This window comes from Scyliorhinus torazame, chromosome 15, assembly GCF_047496885.1.
Source record: "Scyliorhinus torazame isolate Kashiwa2021f chromosome 15, sScyTor2.1, whole genome shotgun sequence".
NCBI lineage: Eukaryota > Metazoa > Chordata > Chondrichthyes > Carcharhiniformes > Scyliorhinidae > Scyliorhinus > Scyliorhinus torazame.
The window spans coordinates 157,871,969-157,899,531 of NC_092721.1; the positions used below are offsets into that span (position 1 = coordinate 157,871,969).

Genomic DNA, 27,563 nt, shown 5'->3' on the forward strand with positions numbered 1-27,563 from the left:
GCCTCCACTGCCCCCAGATTTTGAGGGCAGCTGCCACTACCGGGCAGTGGCGCCGTTGCCAGCGCCCCCCGACTCGTACCCACACAGGACGCCGTCTCCAGTCTCTTCCATGCAGCCCCCTCCCGCTCCATCACCCACTTGCGCACCATCGTCGCATTGGCGGCCCAGTAGTACCCACAGAGGTTGGGCAGCGCCAGGCCCCCTATCTCTACTCCGCTCCAGGAACACCCTTCTCACCCTCGGAGTCCCTCGCGCCCACACAAACCCCATTATGCTCCTGTTGACCTGCCTAAAAAAGGCCTTCGGGATAAACATGGGGATGAACTGGAACAGGAACAAAAACCTTGGGAGCACCGTCATTTTGACTGACTGCACCCTACCCGCCAAGGACAGCGGCAACGCGTCCCACCTCTTGAACTCCTCCTCCATTTGCTCCACCAGCCTTGTGAAATTAAGCCTATGCAGGGCCCCCCAACTCCTGGCCACCTGGATCCCCAAATACCTGAAGCTCCTCTCCGCCCTTTTTAGTGGGAGCTCGCCAATCCCCCTCTCCTGGTCCCCTGGGTGAACCACGAACAGCTCGCTCTTCCCCATGTTGAGCTTGTACCCTGAGAAATCCCCGAATTCTGTCTTATGGTCTTAATTAACAGTGAGGGTCTTCAATTAAATCAGATTGAAGAATCCTTACTAGCACTTGTAGAGTCTAAACCAGGAGATAGAGGGAATCCTAAATAAGATTCAAATCATACCCAGAAGGCAAAATAAAGATTGGGAAAAGAAAATTAGGTTAAGTGTAAGAGGCAGACAGAACGTACCACCTGTAACTTTCTAAACCATGTTTCTTTTTTAGAAAATAATTTATTGAAGCATTTGTAATTTTCTGTTTACAGTTTAACACTTTAACAATCCTTAAACAACCGCGCGGGCCGACGCACGCAAAAAAACTAAAAACACCCCCCTACTATCCCTGCCCTATTTCCTAATTACCTGTGTACTAAGTTCCCTGTCCTTGTCTTACACTACCATGCCTCCCATTGTCCTCCCCCCCCCTCCCCTCCCCGCTTACTGCAGACGTTCAATTTTCCTTGAAGAAGTCGATGAACGGTTGCCACCTCTGGGCAAACCCCTAAGTTGACCCTCTCAAGGCGAACTTGATCTTTTCCAGCCTGAGAAACCCTGCCATGTCGCTGACCCACGCTCCTGACTTTGGGGGTTCCGAGTCTCTCCATCCCAGCAAAATCTGTCTCCGGGCCACCCGGGAGGAGAAGACCAGAACATCGGCCTCCCTCCCGCCCTGGACCCCCGGATCTTCCGATACCCCACATATTGCCAATTCTGGACTCGGAGTCACACTCCTTCCATGACCTCTGACATAATGTCCGCCAATTCCTGCCAGAATCCCCTCAACTTCAGACACGCCCAGAACATATGAACATGATTCGTCGGGCTTCCCTCACAGCGTCCCCACCTATCCTCCACTTCCTCAAAAAAACCTACTCATCCGGGCTACCGTCACGTGGGCCCTGTGAACCACCTTGAATGGATCAGGCTAAGTCTGGCACACGATATATGACATATATGCCCAAAATGATTTCCAACTCTTCTTCCAGCTCCTCTTCCCACCTCCTCTTCACCTCCCAGATAGGGACCCCTTCCCACTCCATCAACTCCTCATATATCTCCGAGACCCTCCTCTCCCCAACCCCCATTTTTGACATTAACTTATCCTGCAGTCCCCTCAGGGGGAGGCGAGGAAAGCTTGGAACCTGCCTCCGGACAAAGTCGCGTACCTGTAGATACCAAAACCCATTCCCACCCGGCAACTCAAACTCCTCCTCTAATGCCTCCAGGCTCGGGAAACCCTCCTGAATGAAGAGATTCCCAAATCTCTCAATCCCTGCTCGCTGCCCCCTCCTGAAGCCCGAACCAGCCCCCCCGGAACAAAACGGTGATTGTCACAGATCGGTGACCATACTGACTCCATATCCAATCTCATGTGCTGTCTCCATTGTCCCCACATCCTCAGGGCTGCTACTACTACTGGGCTTGTGGAGTACCGAGCCGGCGAGAACAGCAGGGGCGCCGTCAATAAAGCCTCCAAACTTGTACCCTTACAGGATGCCGCCTTTACTCACTCCCAAACCGACCCCTCCCCCACTACCCACTTCCTGACCATCGATATGTTGGCCGCCCAGTAATAATTAATAAAACTCGGGAAGGCCAAGCCCCCCTCTCCGCGGCCCCATTCCAGGGGTGCCTTCTTCACTCTCGGGGTTTTACCAGCCCACACCAGAGATTACCGCATTAATTTTCCTAAAAAAGGCCTTCAGGACAAAAATCGGGAGACAATGAAAAAAAACAGCAGTCTCGGGAGGACTGTCATCTTCACCGTCTGCACCCTCACCGCCAGCGTCAGCGGGAGCACGTCCCACCTGCTCGACTGCTTTACCCAGATTTAACTTGTGGAGCTGTCCCCAATCCTTAGCCACCTGGGTCCTCAGAGACCTAAAGCTCCTCCCCACCAGCTTAAAAGGTAACTCCCTCAGTCGTCTTTCCTGCCCCTCTGCCTGAATCGCAAACACCTCGCTCTTTCCCATATTTAACTTGTAGCCGGAGAACCACACAAATTCTTCCAATGTCTCTATAATTCCAGCCATCCCCCCCCAGTGTTATAAAGCAGTAAATCATCCGTGTAGAGTGAGACCCTGTGCTCCACCCCCCTCTCACTATCCCCCACCAAACATTCGATGACCCAAGAGCCATTGCCAAGGGCTCTATGGCCAGGGCAAACAGTAGTGGAGAGAGCGGGCATCCCGGTCTTATCCCCCTACGGAGACTAAAATATTCTGACCCGACCCGGTTGGTTCTTGCATTCACCACTGGAGCCTGGTATAGCAACCAGACCCAATCCACAAATCCCTTCCCAAACCCGCCTAAAATATCCCATAGGCGCTTGCACTCCACCCGGCCTTTTCTGCATCCATAGCTACTACTACCTCAACCTCGTGCTCCTCCGCTGGCATCATTAGAACATTCACAAATCCCATCTGGTCCTCCCGGATTACCTCAGGGACATAATCCTCAATACATGTGGCCAAGATCTTTGCCAGCAATTTAGCGTCTACGTTCAAAAGGGAAATCGGCGTTTACGATCCACAGCTCTCCGGGCCTTTATCCCGCTTCAAGATGAGAGAGATCAATGCCTGTGATAACGTTGGGGGGAGCACTCCCAGCTCCTTCGACTTGTTAGAGGCCTTAACCAGGAGAGGTCCCAGTAACCCAGAAAACATTTTGTAAAACTCCACTGGGTGTCCATCAAGTCCCGGGGCCTTACCCGATTGCATCGCCCCACCCGGTCTATCACCTCCCCGAGCCCAATTGGGCCCCCCAGGCATTCCACCAGCTCCTCATCTACCTTAGGGAACTCTCGCCTCTCCAAAAATTGCTTCATACCTTTCCCCAGCTGGGGGTTGCCATTCGTAGAGTCGATCATAGCATTCGCGAAACACATCATTTATTTCCCCCGGGTCCACCACTACCTTCCACTCATATCCTTTACTTTCCCAATTTCTCTCGCTGCCTCCTGCTTCCTCAGTTGATGTGCTAACATCCCACTGGCTTTCTCCCCATACTCGTATATTGCCCCTTTCACCCTCCTCAACTGCCCTTACCTGTGGACAGGAGCCCTCAACTGCCCTTACCTGTGGACAGGAGCCCTCAACTGCCCTTACCTGTGGACAGGAGCCCAAATTCCATTTGGAGTCTCTGACACACCTTCAGGAGCTCCTCATCCGGAGATTCTGCATATCTCCTGTCCACCTGTAAGATTCCACCTACCAGCCTGTCCAAATCCGCCAGTTCAGTCTTCTCCCTGTGGGCTAACCGCCTTCAATGCTTCCCAAACGACCCCTGCCACGGTTGCTCCCGTGTCATTGCTCTTTATGTATCCCTGAATGGCCTTCCTCACCTGCTCACAAACCTCATCCTCCGCTAATAGCCCTACATCTAACCTCCACTGTGGATACTGGGTCTTTCCTGTCCTTATCCAAGCCATGTTGAACGGGAACTAGTCCCAAAATGTTCCAAGTTCATGACATAGTATGCCTTTCAATACAGAGTCCATTCGTGAAAATTTCAACGATGCGCCCTATGGGTTTCTTTGACAGAAATCAGTATTTGAACACACACATGCAGACACCAGAAAAGCTGCTGACCAATTGACTTCAGAATAAAAACGAAATAAAAAATGCTGGAAAATCTCAGCAGATCTGGCAGCATCTATGGGAAAGAAAAGAGCTAATGTTTTGAGTCCTTTGACTCCAGAATAAAAAAGTGAATATTGTTTGTCTCACCATTACTGATAAGAAAAACAATGGGTCATTATTTTTGTCACAGGTGAGTAAAAATAAAATCACTTTAACCAAGAAAATGAGAATTTCTCTACACGAGTTGATGGTTTAAGTAAAAATGCAAACAAACAACTTGCCCGTGATTCATTTCCTGCAGCATTATAAGTACTAGCAACCTAACGTGAAACAATTACAGTTTGATTACATACCTGTTATTGGATTGCACGTTTATTCCAAAAGATAAAAATTATTTGATTTACAAGAAATATACATGTCAATAATCGAATTGGCAACCAATAAATAAATATTGGTAATGCAATGACTAGCAGAGCTGAACTGAGAAAAAAATTGGTAGAGTGATGGACATATCTGTACAGTGTGTTCCCAATACATTATATTTTCAAATAATTGTTAGCTTTAAAATAAATATGATTGTTCTAATATTCGTCATTTTCAAAAATAATTGAAGTCAAGAACCCAGTGAGCTTTAGTGAAAATTCAATGAAGCATTTCACTTTGTACGCATCACACAAGTTCTATAACATCATTTCTAATCTTATCTTTGTGCAACAAGAAAAAAAATATTATACAAGTTAAATGGAAATGAGAAGATCCATCCAACCAGGAAAAACCCAAAAGTCCCGTCCCTTCATTGTGACATTCAAATATTTCTTATAAATGTTGATTTGTTTTAAACAAGTTTGAACTAGTTCTCCTACTTCAATAATGAACTTTGAAGCATTTTTCCAAATCTAATGTCTGGATACCATTTACTGTTTGTATACTCAAGATCACTTCCTTTTGAGCCTGAAAAGCCCAAATTCCTCAAATTCCCTCAGACCCAACACAGTAAGGATAAGCATAGACTGAACACAAACCAGCTTGACCAATACTCAAGTTTGAGCAACACTGCACAACATGGTAGTCATATAGTAAACAATGTTGTGCTACTTCAACATGACAAACATGCAGCCCTTCCGTATGGCTTTTCCATTTGGTCAATGCTCTCTAAATACCAAGCTGAAAAAATAAACCATTTTATTAAGAGCTTCCATCTCATTGAGAAGGCTTCAAACCAATCCACATCCAACAACCTGCAATGAAAAATCTGCTCACATATTGACAGCTGTCGTAAATTCCATACAGCAGCTGAGACAATCCACAACATTCTAAAACAACCCACAACAATTTGCCCAATATCCACAGATCCTTCAAAAAAATTCCAAGATCCAAACCTGGATCTTTGACAAAAACTAACCAATTTTTCCTTGGGCCACCCCCTTAATGTACCAGGCTTTGTTGAAATCTGGCCATTCATTTTTGAGAATTATTGTTTTTGAACGGACGAACAAATTGGGGCAAAACGCTTCCGTCCACCTTAACTGGCAGAGGTAAAGCTTTGCATAACATAGCACCACTGATTTACCCTCCAACACCTTACTGTGGCAGCACGGTAGCATTGTGGATAGCACAATTGCTTCACAGCTCCAGGGTCCCAGGTTCGATTCCTGCTTGGGTGACTGTCTGTGCGGAGTCTGCACATCCTCCCAGTGTGTGCGTGGGTTTCCTCCGGGTGCTCCGGTTTCCTCCCACAGTCCAAAGATGTGCAGGTTAGGTGGATTGGCCATGATAAATTGCCCTTCGTGTCCAAAATTCCCCTTAGTGTTGGGTGGGGTTACTGGGTTATGGGGATAGGGTGGAGCTGTTAACCTTGGGTAGGGTGCTCTTTCCAAGAGCCAGTGCAGACTTGATGGGCCGAATGGCCTCCTTCTGCACTGTAAATTCTATGATATAACTAAACCACTCCAAAAGGTATTTCACAAAAAGTGCAACCAAAGGCAATTGTGAGCAATGAGCCAAAGGAGCAACTACTCTGTGTAACCAAAAGTTGACCAAAAGTTAAATTTTAGAAAGGATTTTTAAAGGAGAGAGATTATAGATAGGTTTAAGATTATGGTGTTTTGAGTCCAAGTTCATTCCAGATCATGGAATGTCGAGTTCAAAAATTACCCACTTTTCATCCTTTGCTCCTACTAAAACCCAACATTTCCTCCTACCCCGATGCAAATCCCAAGAAGGTCTGCGCTTCAGTAAATTTCATGTTTACTACAAGGCCTACCCTGAATTTTCAGTTTTAGCCTTTCCCAGTAGAATTGAGAATTTGGGGACTTTCCAAAGTCCACTGGCATGCCATTTTCTCAAAAAACACATTAATTAGGTTGAATCTTACTGTTTGACATTCATGCTGACTGCAGAGCACTAGATCTTTGTAGAGTTCTGATGCACGATCAATGATCACTAAAGCGAGGTTGTAGTCCAACTGAAGGATTTAATAAGCTAGATGTTTCCCCCAGCAGCTTGGGTACAGGATGAAGGCTGCTGGGGCGGCACGGGCTCTTATACCCCGCCTTGCAGGGCGGAACTACCATATAGCTTGACCAATAGGAAACATACAATATCTACCAATGGTGTTCCAGCATTATCAGGTACCGTAATACCTCTACGCAGACTACAACATTCACCCCGAGTTCGGCGTGGGTGGTGGCTTGATATTACAACATGGTAACGTGGTAGAAATTATAGTTATGGAGGTACCGCAATGCCTCCATACAGCGTTTTGTAACTATTTACAATTCTATTTACTATTTACAATTTATGATTCGTAATTAACTATACACTTTAAAATGAAGCAATCAGTCGATCGGGGGCCCTGGTCGTCCTCTGTGATCGTCGAAACTCTGGTGGTGACGCCAGTGGAGGCTCGGGCGCCTGTGACTCTGGGAGCGTGGCCTCGATCTCTGTGGCAGTTTCAACATCCCTAGACGGCGCCGGTGGGGAAAACGGTTGACCTGGGAAGGGAGCGTCTGCAGGGTGCGTCGGTGGGTGGGGGGGGCCTAGAACGGGGCCGGCAGAAGGACCGATCCTCCTGTGATGAGGACTTCCTGGGGAAGACAAGGAGATGTTCGTGAGGTGTTTGGTTGATCGTGGCACAAAGCAGTGACCGGATGGAGTGGAGGGCATCCGGGAGGACCTCCTGCCAGCGGGAGACTGGTAGATGCCTGGACCGTAGGGCCAGTAGGACGGTCTTCCAGACCGTTCCGTTCTCCCTCTCTGCCTGTCCGTTACCCCGAGGGTTGTAACTGGTCGCCCTGCTCGAGGCGATGCCCTTGCTGAGCAGGAATTGACGCAGTTCGTCGCTCATAAAGGAGAACCCCCTATCAATATGTATGTAAGCGGGGAACCCGAACAGTGCAAAGATGCTATGGAGGGCCTTGATTTTTTTTTTTTTTAAATAATATTTTATTGAAAATCTTTGGTCAACCAACACAGTACATTGTGCATCCTTTACACAACATTGTAACAATACAGATAATAATGACCTTTTTAAATTTAAACAAAAACAACAACAAATAAATAAATATTAAATAACAAAAAATAAAAACTAGCCCTAATTGGCAACTGCCTTGTCTCAGGCCACACACCCCCCCCCCCATCCCCCCCCATCCCTCCCCCCCCCCCCCCCCCCCCCAAGTCCTGGGCCGCTGCTGCTGCCTTCTTTCTTCTCCCCCATCTATCTTTCCGCAAGATATTCGACGAACGGTTGCCACCGCCTAGTAAACCCTTGAGCCGACCCCCTTAGGACGAACTTAATCCGCTCTAACTTTATGAACCCCGCCATATCATTTATCCAGGTCTCCACCCCCGGGGGCTTGGCTTCTTTCCACATTAGCAGTATTCTGCGCCGGGCTACTAGGGACGCAAAGGCCAAAACATCGGCCTCTTTCGCCTCCTGCACTCCCGGCTCTTGTGCAACCCCAAATATAGCCAACCCCCAGCTTGGTTCGACCCGGACTCCTACTACTTTCGAAAGCACCTTTGTCACCCCCATCCAAAACCCCTGTAGTGCCGGGCATGACCAAAACATATGGGTATGATTCGCTGGGCTTCTCGAGCACCTCGCACACCTATCCTCCACCCCAAAAAATTTACTGAGCCGTGTTCCAGTCATATGTGCCCTGTGTAATACCTTAAACTGAATCAGGCTTAGCCTGGCGCACGAGGACGACGAGTTTACCCTGTTTAGGGCATCTGCCCACATCCCCTCCTCAATCTCCTCTCCTAGCTCTTCTTCCCATTTCCCTTTTAGTTCGTCCATCATAGTCTCCCCTTCGTCTCTCATTTCCCTGTATATATCCGACACCTTACCGTCCCCCACCCATTTCTTTGAGATGACTCTGTCCTGCACCTCTTGTGTCGGGAGCTGCGGGAATTCCCTCACCTGTTGCCTCGCAAAAGCCCTCAATTGCATGTACCTGAATGCATTCCCTTGGGGCAACCCATATTTCTCGGTCAGCGCTCCCAGACTCGCAAACTTCCCATCCACAAATAGATCTTTCAATTGCGTTATACCTGCTCTTTGCCACATTCCATATCCCCCATCCATTCCCCCCGGGGCAAACCTATGGTTGTTTCTTATCGGGGACCCCCCCAGTGCTCCGGTCTTTCCCCTATGTCGTCTCCACTGTCCCCAAATCTTCAGTGTAGCTACCACTACCGGACTCGTGGTATAGTTCCTTGGTGAGAACGGCAATGGGGCTGTCACCATAGCCTGCAGGCTGGTCCCCCTACAGGACGCCCTCTCTAATCTCTTCCACGCCGCTCCTTCCTCCTCTCCCATCCACTTACTCACCATTGAAATATTAGCGGCCCAATAATACTCACTTAGGCTCGGTAGTGCCAGCCCCCCCCTATCCCTACTACGCTGTAAGAATCCCTTCCTCACTCTCGGAGTCTTCCCGGCCCAAACAAAACCCATGATACTCTTTTCTATCCTTTTGAAAAAAGCCTTCGTGATCACCACCGGGAGACACTGAAACACAAAAAGGAATCTCGGGAGGACCACCATCTTAACCGCCTGCACCCTCCCTGCCATTGACAATGCTACCATATCCCATCTCTTGAAATCTTCCTCCATCTGTTCCACCAACCGCGTCAAATTTAGCCTGTGCAATGTGCCCCAATTCTTAGCTATCTGGATCGCCAGGTAACGAAAGTCTCTTGTTACCTTCCTCAACGGTAGGTCTTCTATTTCTCTACTCTGCTCCCCTGGATGCACCACAAACAGCTCACTCTTCCCCATGTTCAATTTATACCCTGAAAAATCCCCAAACTCCCCAAGTATCCGCATTATTTCTGGCATCCCCTCCGCTGGATCCGCCACATATAGTAGCAGATCATCCGCATATAAAGATACCCGGTGTTCTTCTCCTCCCCTAAGTATTCCCCTCCATCCCTTGGAACCTCTCAGCGCTATCGCCAGGGGCTCAATCGCCAGTGCAAACAGTAATGGGGACAGAGGACATCCCTGCCTTGTCCCTCTATGGAGCCGAAAATATGCCGATCCCCGTCCATTCGTGACCACACTCGCCACTGGGGCCCTATACAACAGCTGCACCCATCTAACATACCCCTCTCCGAACCCAAATCTCCTCAACACCTCCCACAGATAATCCCACTCCACTCTATCAAATGCTTTCTCGGCATCCATCGCCACTACTATCTCCATTTCACCCTCTGGTGGGGCCATCATCATTACCCCTAACAACCTCCGTATGTTCGTGTTCAGCTGTCTCCCCTTCACAAACCCAGTTTGGTCCTCATGAACCACCCCCGGGACACATTCCTCTATTCTCATTGCCATTACCTTGGCCAAGACCTTGGCATCTACATTGAGGAGGGAGATTGGTCTGTAGGACCCGCATTGTAGCGGATCCTTTTCCTTCTTTAAAAGAAGCGATATCGTTGCTTCTGACATAGTCGGGGGCAGTTGTCCCCTTTCCTTTGCCTCGTTGAAGGTCCTCGTCAGTAGCGGGGCGAGCAAGTCCAAATATTTTCTGTAAAATTCAACTGGGAATCCGTCCGGTCCCGGGGCCTTTCCCGTCTGCATGTTCCTAATTCCTTTCACCACTTCCTCTACCGTGATCTGTGCTCCCAATCCCATCCTATCCTGCTCTTCCACCTTGGGAATTTCCAGCCGATCCAAAAACTCCATCATTCTCTCCCTCCCATCCGGGGGTTGAGCTTCATACAATTTTTTATAAAATGTCTTAAACACTTCATTCACTCTCTCCGCTCCCTGCTCCGTCTCTCCATCTTCGTCTCTCACCCCCCCTATTTCCCTCGCTGCTCCCCTTTTCCTCAATTGGTGTGCCAGCAATCTGCTCGCCTTCTCTCCATATTCATACTGTACACCCTGCGCCTTCCTCCATTGTGCCTCTGCAGTGCCTGTGGTCAGCAAGTCAAATTCCACATGCAGCCTTTGCCTTTCCCTATACAGTCCCTCCTCCGGTGCTTCCGCATACTGTCTGTCCACCCTCAAAAGTTCTTGCAACAACCGCTCCCGTTCCTTACTCTCCTGCTTCCCTTTATGTGTCCTTATTGATATCAGCTCCCCCCTAACCACCGCCTTCAACGCCTCCCAGACCACTCCCACCTGAACCTCCCCATTGTCATTGAGTTCCAAGTACTTTTCAATGCATCCCCTCACTCTTAAGCACACCCCCTCATCCGCCATTAGTCCCATGTCCATTCTCCAGGGTGGACGCCCTCTTGTTTCCTCCCCTATCTCCAAGTCTACCCAGTGTGGGGCATGATCCGAAATGGCTATAGCCGTATATTCCGTTCCCCTCACCCTCGGGATCAATGCCCTACCCAACACAAAAAAGTCTATGCGTGAATAGACTTTATGGACATAGGAGAAAAACGAGAACTCCTTACTCCTAGGTCTACTGAATCTCCACGGGTCCACCCCTCCCATCTGCTCCATAAAATCCTTGAGCACCTTGGCTGCTGCCGGCCTCCTACCAGTCCTGGACTTCGACCTATCCAGCCTTGGTTCCAACACCGTGTTAAAGTCTCCCCCCATTATCAGCTTTCCGGTCTCTAGGTCTGGGATGCGTCCTAGCATTCGCCTCATAAAATTGGCATCGTCCCAATTCGGGGCATACACGTTTACCAACACCACCATCTCTCCCTGTAATTTGCCACTCACCATCACGTATCTGCCCCCGTTATCCGCCACTATAGTCTTTGCCTCGAACATTACCCGCTTCCCCACTAATATAGCCACCCCCCTGTTTTTCGCATCCAGCCCCGAATGGAACACCTGCCCTACCCATCCTTTGCGCAACCTAACCTGATCTATCAGTTTCAGGTGCGTTTCCTGTAACATGACCACATCTGCTTTAAGTTTCTTAAGGTGTGCGAGTACTCGTGCCCTCTTTATCGGCCCGTTAAGCCCCCTCACGTTCCACGTGATCAGCCGAGTTGGGGGGCTTCCCACCCCCCCCCCCTTGCCGGTTAGCCATCATCTTTTTCCAGCTTCTCGCCCAGTTCCCACGCGGCTGTATTTCTCCCAGACGGTGCCCCCCCGCACATCCTTTCCCGTACCCACTCCCCCCTTTCCCCAGCAGCAGCAACCCAGTAATTCCCCCCTCCCCCCCCCCCCCCCCCGCTAGACCCCCCGCTAGCGTAATTACTCCCCCCATGTTGCTCCCAGAAGTCAGCAAACTCTGGCTGACCTCGGCTTCCCCCCGTGATCACGGCTCGCCCCGTGCGGCGCCCCCTCCTTCCTGCTTCTCTATTCCCGCCATAATTATCATAGCGCGGGAACCAAGCCCGCGCCTCTCCCTTGGCCCCGCCTCCCTTGGCCAACGCCCCATCTCCTCTCCCTCCCCACCTCCCCCCATCACCACCTGTGGGAGAAAGAAAAGTTACCATACCGCAGGATTAATCTTACAATCCCTCTTCGCCCCCCCCCCCCCACTCGTCCCACCACTTTGTCCAAACGTTCATTTTCGTAGTCCAATCATTCCAATTTTTCTTCTACAATAAAAGTCCACGCTTCATCCGCCGTCTCAAAGTAGTGGTGCCTCCCTTGATATGTGACCCACAGTCTTGCCGGTTGCAGCATTCCAAACTTTATCTTTTTTTTGTGAAGTACCGCTTTGGCCCGATTAAAGCTCGCCCTCCTTCTCGCCACCTCCGCACTCCAATCTTGATAGACGCGGATCACCGCGTTCTCCCATTTACTACACCGAGTTTTCTTCGCCCATCTAAGGACCATTTCTCTATCCTTAAAACGGAGAAATCTCACCACTATGGCTCTGGGAGCTTCTCCTGTTCTCGATCCTCGCACCATAACTCGGTATGCTCCCTCCACCTCCAACGGACCCGTCGGGGCCTCCACTCCCATTAACGAGTGCAGCATCGTGCTCACATATGCCCCGACGTCCGCCCCCTCCACACCTTCAGGAAGGCCAAGAATCCTCAGGTTGTTCCTCCTTGCGTTATTTTCCAGTGCCTCCAACCTCTCCACAGATCGTTTCTGGTGTGCCTCCTGTATCTCCGACTTCACCACCAGGCCCTGTATGTCGTTTTCATTCTCTGCTGCTTTCGCCTTCACGACCCGAAGCTCCTGCTCCTGGGTCTTTTGTTCCTCTTTCAGCCCTTCAATCGCCTGTAATATCGGGGCCAACAACTCTTTCTTCATTTCCTTTTTTATCTCCTCCACGCAGCGTTTCAAAAACTCTTGTTGTTCAGGGCCCCATATGAAACTGCCACCTTCCGACGCCATCTTGGTTTCTGCTTGCCTTCCTTGCCGTTGTTCCAAAGGATCCGCTGCAATCCGGCCACTTTCCTCTCCTTTTTCCATCCGTGTCCAGGGGGAACACCCTTCTGGTTTACCGCACGGTGTTTTCAGCCGTTAAAATTGCCGTTGGGGCTCCTATCAAGAGCCCAAAAGTCCGTTTCACAGGGAGCTGCCGAAACGTGCGACTCAGCTGGTCATCGCCGCACCCGGAAGTCCATGGAGGGCCTTGCTGACGGTGGTTGCGGTCATGTCGGGGCAGGGGATAGCGAATGGGAACCGGGAGTACTCGTCAATCATGTTCAGGAAGTTCGTGTTGCGGTCGGTGGAGGGGAGGGGGACTTTGAAATCCATGCTGAGGCGTTCAAAGGGACGGGAAGCCTTTATCAGGTGCGCTTTCTATGGCCGGTCGAAGTGCGGTTTGCACTCCGCGCAGATTTGGCAGTCCCTGGTGGCTGTCCTGACCTCCTTGATGGAGTAGGGCAGGTTGCGGGTCTTGATGAAGTGGAAAAAGCGAGTGACCCCCGGGTGGCAGAGGTCCTCGTGGAGGGCTCGGAGGCGGTCCACTTGTGCGTTGGCACGTGCCGCAGGACAGGGCATCAGGAGGCTCGTTTAGCTTCCCGGGACGATACAAGATCTCGTAGTTGTAGGTGGAGAGTTCGATCCTCCACCGCAAGATCTTATTGTTTTCTATCTTGCCCCGCTGTGCATTATTGAAAGCAACCAACCGTTGGTCAGTGAGGAGAGTGAATCTCCTGCCGGCCAGGTAATTCCTCCAATGTCGCACAGCTTCTACTATGGCCTGGGCCTCCTTTTCGACTGAGGAGTGGCGGATTTCAGAAGCATGGAGGGTACGTGAGAAGAAGGCCACAGGTCTGCACGCTTGGTTGAGAGTGGCCGCCAGAGCTACGTCAGACGTGTCGCTCTCGACCTGGAAGGGGAGGGACCTGTCGATGGCGTGCATCGTGGCCTTTGCAATGTCTGCTTTGATATGGCTTAAGGCCGGGCGGGCCTCTATCAGCAGGGGGAAAAACTGTGGATTGGATCAGGGGAAGGGTCTAGTCTGCATAGTTGGGGACCCACTGGGCATACAGAGAGAAAAACCCGAGGCAGCGCTTCAGGGCCTTGGAGCAGTGAGGGAGGGGGTACTCCATAAGGGGGCGCATGCATTCAGGGTCGGGGCCTATAACTCCATTTCGCACTACGTAGCCGAGGATGGCTAGGCGGTCGGTGCTAAACACGCATTTATACTTGTTATATGTAAGGTTAAGAATCTTTGCGGTCTGGAGGAATTTTCGGAGCTTGGTGTCGTGGCCGCAGATGGTGACATTATCGAGATACGCGAATGTTGCCCGTAAACCGTACTGGTCAACTATTCGGTCCATCTCGTGCTGGAAGACTGAAACCCCGTTAGTGACACCGAAGGGAACGCTTAAGAAGTGATAGAGCCGCCCATCTGCCTCGAAGGCAGTGTACTTGCGGTCACTAGTGCGGAGGGGTAGCTGGTGGTAGGCGGACTTAAGATCCACCGTGGAGAAGACCTTGTAATGCGCGATCTGTTTACCAGGTCGGATATGCGGGGGAGAGGGTATGCGTCCAGCTGCGTAAACCTGTTGATGGTCTGACTGTAGTCGATGACCATCCTATGCTTCTCCCCGGTCTTTACCACCACTACTTGAGCTCTCCAGGGACTGTTGCTAGCCTCAATGACTCCTTCCCTCAGTAGCCTTTGGACCTCTGACCTAATAAAGATCCGGTCCTGGGCACTGTACCATCTGCTCCTGGTGGCGATGGGTTTGCAATCCGGGGTGAGGTTCGCAAACAGGGAAGGCGGATCGACCTTGAGGGTCGTGATGCCGCTGACAGTGAGGGGGGTATAGGGCCGCCGAATTTGAAAGTTAGACTTTGGAGATTGCACTGGAAGTCTAAACCGAGGAATGTGGCTGCGCAGAGGTGGGGAAGGACGTAGAGCCGGTAATTTTTAAACTCCCTTCCCTGGACCGTGAGGTTTGCTACACAAAGCCCCTTTATCCCTACTGAGTGGGAACCGGAGGCCAGGGAGATTTTTTGATTAACGGGTTGGACGAGGAGAGAACAGCGCCTTACCGTGTCGGGGTGTACGAAGCTCTCCGTGCTCCCAGAGTCGATTAAGCAGGACGTCTTGTGCCCGTTGATTAGTACTATTGTTGTAGCAGTTGAGTGTTCGAGGCCGGGACTGGTCCAGAGTCACCGAGGCTAATCGCAGCAGTTGAGTGTTCTCTTCCGGCGGTGTGTGGTCAGCCGAGCTGGGGTCCTGGGAGTTCATCCAAGATGGCGGCTCCCATTGGTCGCACATGGCTGGGGGTGCACAAAATGGCGGCGCCCATCCATTGAACGTGGCGTCCGCGGGACAAGATGGCGGCGCCCGGGGTCCGCACGTGGCCCTGGAGGAGGAAGACGGGGACCGTGGAGAGGTTTGTGCTGGCGATCCACATTCGCCACCGGAGACCGCACAGGCCTGGCTTACCACCACAAAGTGGCCCTTTTTACCGCATCCCTTGCAGGTGGATGCGCGGGCCGGGCAGTGCTGCTGGGGGTGCTTGGCCTGCCCGCAAAAGTAGCAGCGGGGCCCCCCCGGGGTTGCCAGGCCGCCTTGCAGCACAAGCGTGTGGGGGGATGGGAGATGTCTCTGGGTCGGCTGCGGAGGGGTTCCACGCTGCCCAGGGGGCTGCCTCGCGGTCAGGAACGTAATTGCGGGCGTTTCGGGAGGCCACATCCAGGGAGCCTGCAAGGGCCCGTGCCTCCTTGAGGCCTAGGGTGTCTTTTTCCAGCAATCGCTGGAGGATTTGGGAGGACAGCATACCTGCCACAAAAGCGTCCAGGATCAAGAGTTCTGTGTGGTCGCTCGCCAAAACTTGCGGGCAGCTGCAGTTTCTCCCCAACACCAAGAGCGCACGGTAGCATTCTTCCAGCGATTCCCCAGGGATTTGTCACCTCGTTACTAACAGATGTCGGGCGTAGACCTGGTTTACCGGGCGAATATAATGTCCTTTTAGCAGCTCCATTGCTGCATCGAAGTCGCCCGCGTCCTCGATGAGGGTGTAAATTTCCAGGCTCACCCTAGAGTGCAGGACTTGCAATTTCTGTTCTCCCGTGGGTGTGTTTTCGGCCGTTCCGAGATATCCTTTCAAACACGCCAGCCAGTGCTTGAAGGTTGCCGCTGAGTTTGCTGCGTGGGGGCTGAGTTGCAGACACTCTGGCTTGATACGGAGCTCCATCCTTTTAAATCTAGCTTATTAAATTGATGCACCATCAATGACCACTAAAGCGAGGTTGTAGTCCAACTGAAGGCTTTAATAAGCCAAATGTTTCCCCCAGCAGCTCAGGTACAGAAAGAAGGCTGCTGGGCGGCACGGGCTCTTGTACCTCGCCTTGCAGGGCGAAGCTACCATACAGCTTGACCAATAGGGAACATACAATATCTACCAATGGTGTTCCAGCATTACCAGGTACCGTAATACCTCTACACAGACTACCACAAGTTCATTATTATAAAAAAAATTTAGAGTACCCAATTCATTTTTTCCAATTAAGGGGCAATTGAAAATGAAATGAAAATCGCTTATTGTCACAAGTAGGCTTCAAATGAAGTTACTCTGAAAAGCCCCTAGTCGCCACATTCCGGCGCCTGTTCGGGGAGGCTGTTACGGGAATTTAGCCTGGCCAATCCACCAGCCCTGCACATCTTTGGGTTGTGGGGGTGAAACCCACGCAAACACAGGGAGAATGTGCAAACTCCACATGGAGTGATCCAGAGCAGGGATCGGACCTGGGACCTCGGTGCCGTGCTGCCCAGTAGAGATAATTATTAAGGTTACTCCTGATAGTCATTCTCAAATCCATCAAAAGTTCAAACACAATGTAGTATTTTCCACCCATGCTTCGTGTCGCCATGTAAAATGGCTACCTGCAAAGGACCATGGGAATTGTGGTCACTTTGGGACACAGACAGGTACACAGCCTCTGTGTTTTGTGCAAAGAAACCAGACTTGGCTGAAACTTGCATCCATTGAGACTCAATTACCATTTTCCCCAAGACAATAGCATTCGCATTAAGGACCATCAACGATAGCAGACTAACTGGCACCACCCCCCTTATTTGGAAAGGCCTATGTGCCTGGGACAATGCTAGGTAGGACCCGTCCAGCCATCGAGGTATCCGCCCCCTAAATGGCTAAGATCGATGAGAATGATCGAAAACCCTGTCGATCCATTGGATCTGGAGTAAGGACCGCCCAAAAGGGCGGAAAAGAAACAAAAGATAAAAAGCCCTGCGCACTAGGGATCGGCCTCTTTTGGGACTGGCCTGTGCGCGACCAACAGTAGCAGAACAACCAAGTTCAAAGACCTGTGACCATTCCTGAAGGATGAGCCCAGCTGAGCCAAACCCAACAACTTCCAACCGACCACGTGGACCCGGATAAAGGCCTTATCTCGCACAGTGCCGGTCACTCAAAGTTAAGTAAAGGTCATCTTCAGTGTTAGGTGTAGTTTAGTACGGAGCCGCGAGTATTATTGCATAGCGATACAAGTCTTGTGTTATTAATAAACTTTGTTTTTGAGCTAACATACTGGTTGTGTGGTGATTTGGTCAATATAAGAAACAGCTTGTGGTTCACATAAAGGATAAAAGGCAACATTAGTCATTCCCAAATCCATCAAAAGGACAAACACAATGGGGAGTATTTTCCACCCCTGCTTTCGGCAGGCAGGAATGGTGGCACAGGCGGAGGTACCACGGCTTTTGTGCCAGTGGGATTTCCCGGCTCGATTATCCCAGAACCCCTACTAATGACATAACAGGCTCTCACCTAGCAATAATGGAAACCAGATTATAAACATTAACATATACTTAGCGGCCCTCCCTGCTGAATCATCCCCCCCCACGTAGGGAACTAACCCTGCCAGCGTGATGTCACGATGGTGGCGGGCTTTACAACAGGGTCTGAATTCTCTGGCTTTTGTGATTCAGTTTTCCCGCAACCCCACCATTGGGTTTCCCGATGGCGTGTGGTGGTTTCAAGTGGGAAATCCCACAAGTGGCGGGAGGACAGAATCCCGCTGCCAGCGAACGGCATGCCACCGAAAAACAAGCGGAGAATCAGCCCCAGGTTTTGATAAATGGGGAACTGGTGCACAAAACCTATCAGGGGTGCACAGCTATGTACACCCCAGGAGGAGGGGGTCATGCCCGAGCCAGGGGGTTGGGGGGGGTGGGGGGGGAGTCTGTGTCCGTGGGGGGAATTCCTTTTTAAAATTTGTTAGATCAGGGTGCCCTTTTTCCTGTCTGGAGCCAAGTTTGCTGGAGCTAACAATGTTGTGGGGCCCGCCTCGTTACCATTCTCATTCCCCACCCAAAAAGTGTTTAAAAGTACAGCAGGAAACCCAGCAAGTCAGCTGGCGGGTTACCCTCTGCTTCTCCTGCCAGAGACACTTTGGGGAAAAAAGGAAGTTTTGGATATGATTGCAGTCTAAATTCAGAAGTTGAAAGTGTTCTCTGGCTTGAAGAGGGTCTTTTATTTTAAGAGTTCAGTAGGTACTGTTACACAATTAGAAGCACAAATGACAGGAGTAGAATTCCCTGATTACAACAGTTCAGATTAATATTTGTCTTAAATATTATCTTCTGAAGTTATTCAATGCAGTGTTCCCAAAGGGGCCACTATAATTTCAAAATAACTAATTCATGCATTTAACCCTCATGTGGGACTAAAAGGATCAGGGGATATGTGGGGAAGTTGGGATCAGGGTATTGAATTTGATGATCAGCCATGATCTTAATGAATGAGGCTCGAAGGGCTGAATGGCCTCCTTTCCTGTTTTCTATGTAGGTTTCTACGTATGTCACTAGCGGGCAAGGTGAAAAATTGCCCAGGTGGGTCCTGTACAAAAAAAAAAGGACAAATCCAACCCAGAACATTACCGCCTTATCAGTCTACTCCCAATCATCAGCAAAGTGATGGAAGGGGTCATGAACAGTGCTATCAAGTGGCACTTACTCAGCAATAACCTGCTCACAGACGCTAAGTTTGGATTCGCCAGTCACTCAGCTTCTGACCTCATTACAACCTTGGATCAAACATGCACAAAAGAGCTGAATGCCAGATCGAAGGTGAGAGTGACTGCCCTCGACATCAAGATAGCATTTGATCGAGCATGGCATCAAGGACCCCAGGCAAAACTGGAATCAATTGAAATCAGGGGAAAAACTCCACTGGTTGGAGTCCTACCTAGCACAAAGGAAGATGGTTGTGGTTGTTGAAGATCAGTCATCTCAGTCCCAGGACATCGCTGCAGGAGTTCCTAAGGGTAGTGTCCTAGGCCCAACCATCTTTAGTTGCTTCATCAATTACCTTCCTTCGAACACTAGGTCAGATGTGGGGATGTTCACTGATGACTACACAATGTTCAGCACCATTTGCAATTCCTCAGATATTGAAACAGTTCACATGCAAATGCAATATGCAGGCTTGGGTTGACAAATGCCGAGTAACATTTGCACCACACAAGTGTCAGGCAATGGTGATCTCCAATGAGAGAATGGGCAGCACGGTAGCACTGTTGCTTCACAGCTCCAGGATCCCAGGTTCGATTCCCGGCTTGGGTCAGTGTCTGTGTGGAGTCTGCACGTTCAGTGTCTGCATGGGTTTCCTGCGGGTGCTCCGGTTTCCTCCCACAAGTCCTGAAAGACGTGCTGTTAGGTAATTTGGACCTTCTGTATTCTCCCTCTTTGTACCCGTACGGGGGCCGGAATGTGGCGACTGGGGGATTTTCACGGTAACTTCATTGCTGTGTTAATGTAAGCCCACTTGTGACAATAAAGATTATTTAAAAAAAATCCAAACCATCGCTTCTCGATAATCAATGGTATTACTGAATCCCCACAATGAACATCCTGGGGGTTACCATTGACCACAAACTAAATTGGATTAGCCATATAAATACTGTGGCTAAAACAGGAGGTCAGGGGTTAAGAATCCTGTAGCGAGTAACTCACCTCCTGCCTCTCCAAAGCCTGGTCCACCACCTACAAGGCACAAGTCACGAGGATGATGGAATACTTCCACTTGTCTGGATGAGTGCAGCTCCAACAACACCCAACACGTGGGGTGGCACGGTAGCAGTGGTTATCACTGCTGCCTCACAGCACCAGAGGCCCAGGTTCCATTCCGGCCTTGGGAGTGGAGTGTGTACGTTCTCTCCATGTCTGTGTTTTTCTCCTCTGGGTGCTCCGGTTTCCTCCCACAGTCCAACGATGTATGGGGTAGGTGGACTGGCCATGCTTAATTGCCCCTTAGTGCCCAGGGATGTGAAGGTTAGGTTATGGCGTTACAGGGAATGGGTGGGACATGGATCGGTGCAGACTTGATGGGTTGAATGGCCTCCTTCTGCACTGAAGGGATTCTGTGAAGAAGCTCAACACCATCTAGGATAAAGTAGCCCGCTTGATTGGCATCCCTTCCACATTCACACCCTGCAACACCGACGCACGGTAGCAGCAGTCTACTGTCTACAGGATACACTGCAGGAACTCACGAAGGGTCCTTGGGCAGCACCATCCAAACCCACAACCACTGCCATCTAGAAGGACAAGGGCAGCAGATACATGGGAAAACCATCACTTGGAAGTTCCCCTCCAAGTCATTCACCATCCTGACATGGAAATATATTGCTATTCCTTTACTGTCGCTGGGTCAAAATGCTCCTGGAACTCCCTCCCGAATACCACAGTGGGTGTACCTCTGCCACATGGATTGGAGTGGTTCAAGGCAACTCAGCACCACCTTCTCAAGAGCAATTAGGGATGGGAAACAATTGCTGGCCGATCCAGCAAAGCCCACATCCCGAAATATAATGACTACACTATCCAGATGGCAGGCATTTGGGGAAACTTAACCAGTCAGGGATCCTTGGGAATGGTCCTCAGCAGACAGTGGGTGAATGAGAACCTCCTGTGGTGGGAGGGTTTCCTTTGTTTCAGCAATCGCGGAAGGATGCCTCTGGAGATTACCCAGCGATCAAAAGGGCGGGGTGGAGGGTGCAGAAGTCTTTATTTGTTTCCTGACAATAAGGAATTGGGCTTAAACATTCCTGCTCCCCCTAGTCATAAGGAGTTCAAAAGAAGGCAAGTTTAAAAACTTGGTCTTCTGTCATAAGCTTGGGACTCCCCATATGGACCTTAAAGTTATATTGCGATGCCAATTACACCATTGGGCCATGAGCTTTGAATCTTAAGTAGCACCTGTCTGATTTTAGTCAAAATCTTGGGCAAAACCGGAATCACTACTAGAAATATTATCGTGGCCTGGTTTGGAGTCAGGATCTTGAATTTTAGGATGTTGGCCCCTTGTCTGATCTTTTCTTGCCGATCCTGGGGTGGTTTAGGCAGAGGGTGGAGTGAAAAACTTAAAATCTGAGCCTCAAATGTCATTTATGACACATTTTTCAGAGTGGGAAAAAGAAATGACATTAATTGGCAAGAGATGTATCAGGAAGACTGTTGATTACAAAATACCTGGCTTAGATTTCTCACAGAGTGACTCGTCATAAACTTTTTAATTTTTAATAATTTAGAGTAGCCAATTATTTTTCTTTCCCAATTAAGGGGCAATTTAGCGAGGCCAATCCACCTAACCAGCACATTTTTGGGTTGTGGGGGTGAAACCCACGCAGACATGGGGAGAATGTGCAAACTCCACACGGACAATGACCCAGGCTGGGATTCAATCCCGGGTCCTCAGCGCAACAGTCCCAGTGCTAACCACTGCACCGCATGCCACCCCCGACTTGTCATAAACAAATTAATTCATGCCGTTTATATATCAATGTACCCATGTCTGCACTCTCAACCCTGAAGTTTAATTGTTTCCTCCAACATAAATTTACAAATACAACACAATTTTAAGTGTATTGATACAAAATGTATAATCTCCGAATAGTGAACTGAACGGTCATTCAAGAACTTGCCCATAATTTAAAAAAATACAAACTATACATTGTTGTTAATAACACCGTATTGAATTTTGCGCCTTATTTGAGACATTTTAATAGACAATTCATTAAAGATATAATGCAAAATTTTTACAACAAATTCCTGTACAAAGAGGGAAATGTATTTCAGTAAATTTACCACACATATATACACACACAAACATATGAATGACAATATGCAAAAAATCTCCGCACCAATTATATCTGAATTTGAAGCCTTGGAAAATGCATTCATATTAATCATATGGTAATGACAAATTAAGTAAATGTTATGACCATAACATTCTTACAATGGATGTTCACCGAATTAAGTCACTTAAAATAAACTTTTACTAATACCTCTGGAAGCTTGACATTAGTCAGTGACTGAACTTCTGTGGAACTTAATTAGCATTTACCAGAAGGAATTGTTTAACTATAAAAATGTTTATGAATAGGTCCCAAACCTAGCTTGATTAAAATGCTTACCAACTTATTTTTGATTGATTAAAAATGTTTTGTAAGCCCTAGTCAACAAAGGTTTCACTGACCCCAAAAATGATGAATGATTATGCACATCTTAATTATTTTAAATGGGCCAACTGTATAGATAGTACTGGCTTTCAAACATAGTCAGGACAATTTTGCTATTTTAACAGTAACTGCCAGAATAGGATCTAGTATAAAATTACCAGGTGACTACTAGCTCGGTTGATATCTACCATTGGGATTAGATATTGTTTTCTTCTTTTTTTGCTGGAATGTCCAAAAAATGCAAACCAAATTAATTTAAAAGAAATTACTTTTGGCCAAGCTTATTTAGTACCTTTCTCAATTGAAAAAAATAAATTTAGAGTACCCAATTCATTTTTCCAATTAAGGGGCAATTTAGCATGACCAATCCACCCACCTACCCTGCACATCTTTTGGGTTGTGGGGGCGAAACTAATGCAAACACAGGGAGAATGTGCAAATTCCACACGGACAGTGACCCAGAATCAAACCTGGGACCTCGGTGCCAGGAGGTAGCAGTGCTAACCACTGCGCCACCGTGCTGCCCTAGTACCTTTCTTGACTTTACAACAATGACTACACTGTAAAAAGTTGTTAAGTGGCAACTAATTTGCATACAGTGAGGATACACTGACCAGATTAACAGGTTTTCCTGAAGCTTTTTTCTAAAGTAATGTTGGTTAAAAGGTAAACGTTGGGCAGGATATCAGATTTCTCCTGTTCTTTATGACGGTGCACTGGGTCTTTTCCATCCAAAAGGCGAGGTCTTATTTTAATGTCACAGTTTAGACAGTCCAGAACTCCCCAAGCATCAGCCTAGATTAGGTGCTCAATCCCTGGAGTTGTGCTTGAATCCACAATCTTCCGGTTCAGAGTCAAGTGTGCTACCAGTGAGTCATGGCTGACAGCTTTGAACACATTTGTTTAGAAAAACTAAACATCATTGATTAAAGTGATTGATTATGTGCACCATTGGCATCATGAAAAAATTCTCCCGTGATTTAAAATTGGTAGTTTCATGTTTAAATCTAATACCTTAAAATTGAGAAGTTATTGGTTCTACCAATGTTACATTTTTTATTTTTATATCGCTAATTAGTTCATACAAAAAAAAACTTAGCATAATCTTTCTATATACATATTTTGGGGAAGCCCACAGAACTTCATTTATCACCACCTCTCCAAATTTTTAGATCTATTTTTGAAAATCTTAGTTGGCAGGAACTAATTGTGTAAAGGAACTGCAGGCAGTTCAATTTTCCTTCAATTATATGTTATAACTAAATAATTTAGCAATTTATCAAGCTTGGAAACAGCCTCTGATGCAATGTGTCAAACTGCACTGGTATAACGGGATAATTCAAATGTTGGTTACTACAGGATCGGATCACTTGATGCTCAGACACCACTTACAGCAAAATAGAAATAAATCTGCAAATGGACCATTCAAATAAAAAAACAGTCACTATCACAACTAATAACTAACTCTGAATTTCCCTATCTTGAAGATTTTTCAATTTGCCAAGATGAATTTCACAAGTTTCATGTAAATCTGGGATATATGGATGTTCCACTTTAAAAAGAAATTTGGTTTCTCCTTTCTACATACATGCAAAGACCCACAAACACAAATATTCCCTTCCTGAAAGCGAGGGTTGCACTTAACTTCTGGATAGCAGGAAGCGAGTCAAATAAACATGCTATCTGCAATGCAAGTTTCTGTTAGATCCTCCAACATTGGCATTTGTTCTTGTACAATTCAAACAAATCAAAGTCAATACAGTAACTTATTGACTTTAAAAAAAAATGCATTACTGAAATGAAAAGCAACAAACTGGTGGGAAATCAAGGAGTTGGTCTTATTTCTGAGCTCTACATTACAATACATTCCAACATTCTGTTCATATTTTGTCACGTAAATCCATGTATAAAACTACAGACGTTTTATATTTCAAATAAAAAGGTGACTGAATAAAAATGACCTTATCTAACTGTATTATGATTCCTTTAGCATGGTTCTAACCCACTGAAAATAAATATAAAGCTTTAAAAAAATAAAAATCTTCCAAAAACAGTTTTCTATTTATCAGTGTAATCTGCATATTCTACGGTTATAAAAAGGGGTGTCATTGTAAGCTATAAAATTTGCTTTCTCACAAATCCGTTATGAGACGAAACAGTAATAGATACAATTTTGCATTAAATTGGACAGACTGAAATGACAACAGTTCATGAGGAATCACTCGTGCTATCTGTAATTCAGAACACTGATAGAAGAATTAGAATCAACAGGTCCTTCCCACCTCTGGTTATAACATGGATGTAGATTGAACAAAACTTTATTATTTCGTGAAGGCTCCACCGCATTTAACACTATATCTGAAGAAATTGGATATTCAAAATGCTCCATCATTTGAACGATCTTCCCACGTGGAACTCTATGCTTATTCCTCCTAAAACGAGAGCACAATTTAACAATAAACATTTAGCAAATATCAAAGGCGACAATTTAAGCAAAATTCAACATCCTTGGACACCGTTCATTTTCAACACCTGTATTATGCAGTATTCAATGTCGAAGGAATGGACAAGCAATGTAGAATGTTCCTAGAAATACAAGAACAGTCTGGATAGCTAGTTTTCCAATTGTACACTGTCTGTGTGTCTCTCTCCTCTCTCTCTCTATAACTACTCTGGTTCATCCAACTGTCCTTTTGGAAAACTAAGATATCAGCAAGAAATTAGATAACTGAAGGTAATGCTAAAGAGATAGGCTTTCAGGCTTTTGAAAGCAGGAAGGCAGATAGCAAAATGGACAGGTTTTGAAAATGTGTTTCAGGACACAGGGATGTGGAGCTTCTGTTCAAGAAGATTACACAAGTGCAGGGAAAGAATGCAACCCAGTAAAATGAAAATGAGGATATTCAAGTTAATGTGCTACGGGTTGGTGAAGCAATGGAGGCCAGTGAGGGGGTGGTAAGAACAGCACCGTTATGGAGATGTTGAAATTTGAGAGAGGATAAACCTTGGAGGCCATCAAGAGGGCATTGAACAAATTAAGCCTCAATTGATGAAACAAGTATTGGACAAGTTAAACCCTGAGATGATGAATAATTGGAGGCAGTGGTGGAGAAGTAGGAATGCAGATGGCTAAGTTCAGAAGTGGAACTAGATGATATTGGTGATGAGATGCGAATTTAAAGTACAGATCAGGCTAAAACAAGAATGTAGGAATAAGAGACAGTCATTCAGCCTACTCCATGATCCACAGCTGTACCATTTTTAAAATTTCAATTTCCCATCCACTCTACATACCCATATTCTCAATTAAGACAGAGAAGACATGGGATCACACTATGTGAGCATTAAGGAAGAGGAATGTGTTTAAGGTGCAAAGTTTCTAATGAGTGTGAAACAGGCTGCCTCCAATCTTACTAATGCTGAGTTTATGAAAGCACTGCAGTCAGTCCAACATCACAGCAGCAATTATGGGAGCAATGGGTGGCAGCAAGAGGTAAAACTCCATATCCTTTGCATACTTAGGAAATATATCCCTTTGAATACAGTGGCAGTAATATGGATGAGAAAAGAATGACCAAGGATGAAGCTTTGGACCACTATACCAGCAACTATACTATGCTGAAAGATGTCACTTTGAAGAAATGTACTGATTAAGCTGGGACATATTCGGACTGGAATCATTAATTGCACAAGTAAGAAACCACAGGTAAGCTCCCGTTCAAACCATAAAAATGGAAGTAGTAAAAAATCTTCACAGGAGCTAGAAACTGAATCACTAACAGGTGCCATCCAAAAACAAAATTTAAAAAAAGCAAATCGGGCAAAAGTTAAGATTTGAAATAGTTCAAAGTTGAATCCAGAGGACTGTGAAGCACGGAGCTGAAAGAGGTGCTGCTGGCCTTAAATTTAGAAGAGCATAGGAAACTGAAGACAGAGGGGATTTGAGCAGAAAATCAAAATGAAAAGCAACTGGAAGTGGAGGACATTTATGAACTGAATAACAGTGCCCAGCCAAGTGGTCACCAATCTGTATTTAGTCTCCCAAATTAGAGGATAATGTATCATCAGCAGTAAATACAGAAAACAAATCAACCATTGGAAGTACCGTTTGGAGCCTGGGATGATGAGAAAGCAGGTGGTAAAAATGGCAGGTGTTTCAGCTCCTGCACTTGCACGGGAAAATGCCATGGAAAACGGAAGGAATGATGGAGGATCAATGAGTCCCTCCAAAATGCTGAGAGGAGAAGGTGAGTAGATGTGAACAGGAGCAGAAGGATCTTGACGTTATGTCTACTGACCATTGGGTCAACTATGAACATAGAACATACAGTGCAGAAGGAGGCCATTCGGCACATCGAGTCTGCACCAACCCACATTATCCCCGTAACTCAATAACCCCTCCTAACCTTTTTGGTCACCAAGGGAAATTTATCATGGCCAATCCACTTAACCTGCACGTCTTTGGACTGTGGGAAGAAACCGGAGCACCTTGGGAGAACGTGCAGACTCCGCACAGACAGTGGCCCAGCGGGGAATCAAACCTGGGACCCTGGCGCGGTGAAGCCACAGTGCTACCGTGCTGCCCAATGACTTGGGTGGTTGGTGATTTTCATACCCATGTCGGGTCAGTACGTACTCATTGGTACTCCTGGTACCATCAGTTAGTATACAGATGCCGAAGCTATGGTGACAAATTTCATTATAGTACTGCTTCGCATATATTACTTGGATTGCTAAATTGGACAGAGCGAAATTCATGTCCTTGGGAGGTTTGCCAAAACCACTTTCTCTTGCCGGTGAGAGAATTAGGAAGGCAAACGAAATATGATGGTCAATGCTAAGGCAAACGAGCGCACCAGATGGGATGGCAACCAGTTAGTAACATCCCCGTTCTAGTGGACTTTGCCCCAAGTGCCAGAAACATTAAGTACTGCAATTGTAATTGTCGGGATAAGGGGATTGTACCTGTAGGTATTCAGATTTTTAAATTATTTTTTTAAACTGCCTCAACCCAGACCAACGAG

The 27,563-nt window shown here is 47.5% G+C and overlaps 1 protein-coding gene across 3 annotated transcripts in view; it reads right to left on the reverse strand.

Annotated features, from left to right (window-relative positions):
- Positions 1–21,873: 21,873 nt before the first annotated feature.
- LOC140391935 (NEDD4-binding protein 2-like 2) overlaps positions 21,874–27,563 on the reverse strand; it is a 59,713-nt gene continuing 54,023 nt past the window's right edge. For 2 of the 3 annotated variants that reach the window (XM_072476996.1, XM_072476997.1), the window contains exon 6: positions 21,874–24,971. In XM_072476996.1, the coding sequence (XP_072333097.1) occupies positions 24,767–24,971 (205 nt within the window). In that variant the 3' untranslated portion in view covers positions 21,874–24,766. The remainder of the gene's footprint in view (positions 24,972–27,563) is intronic. The other variant, XM_072476999.1, reaches the window with a different exon arrangement.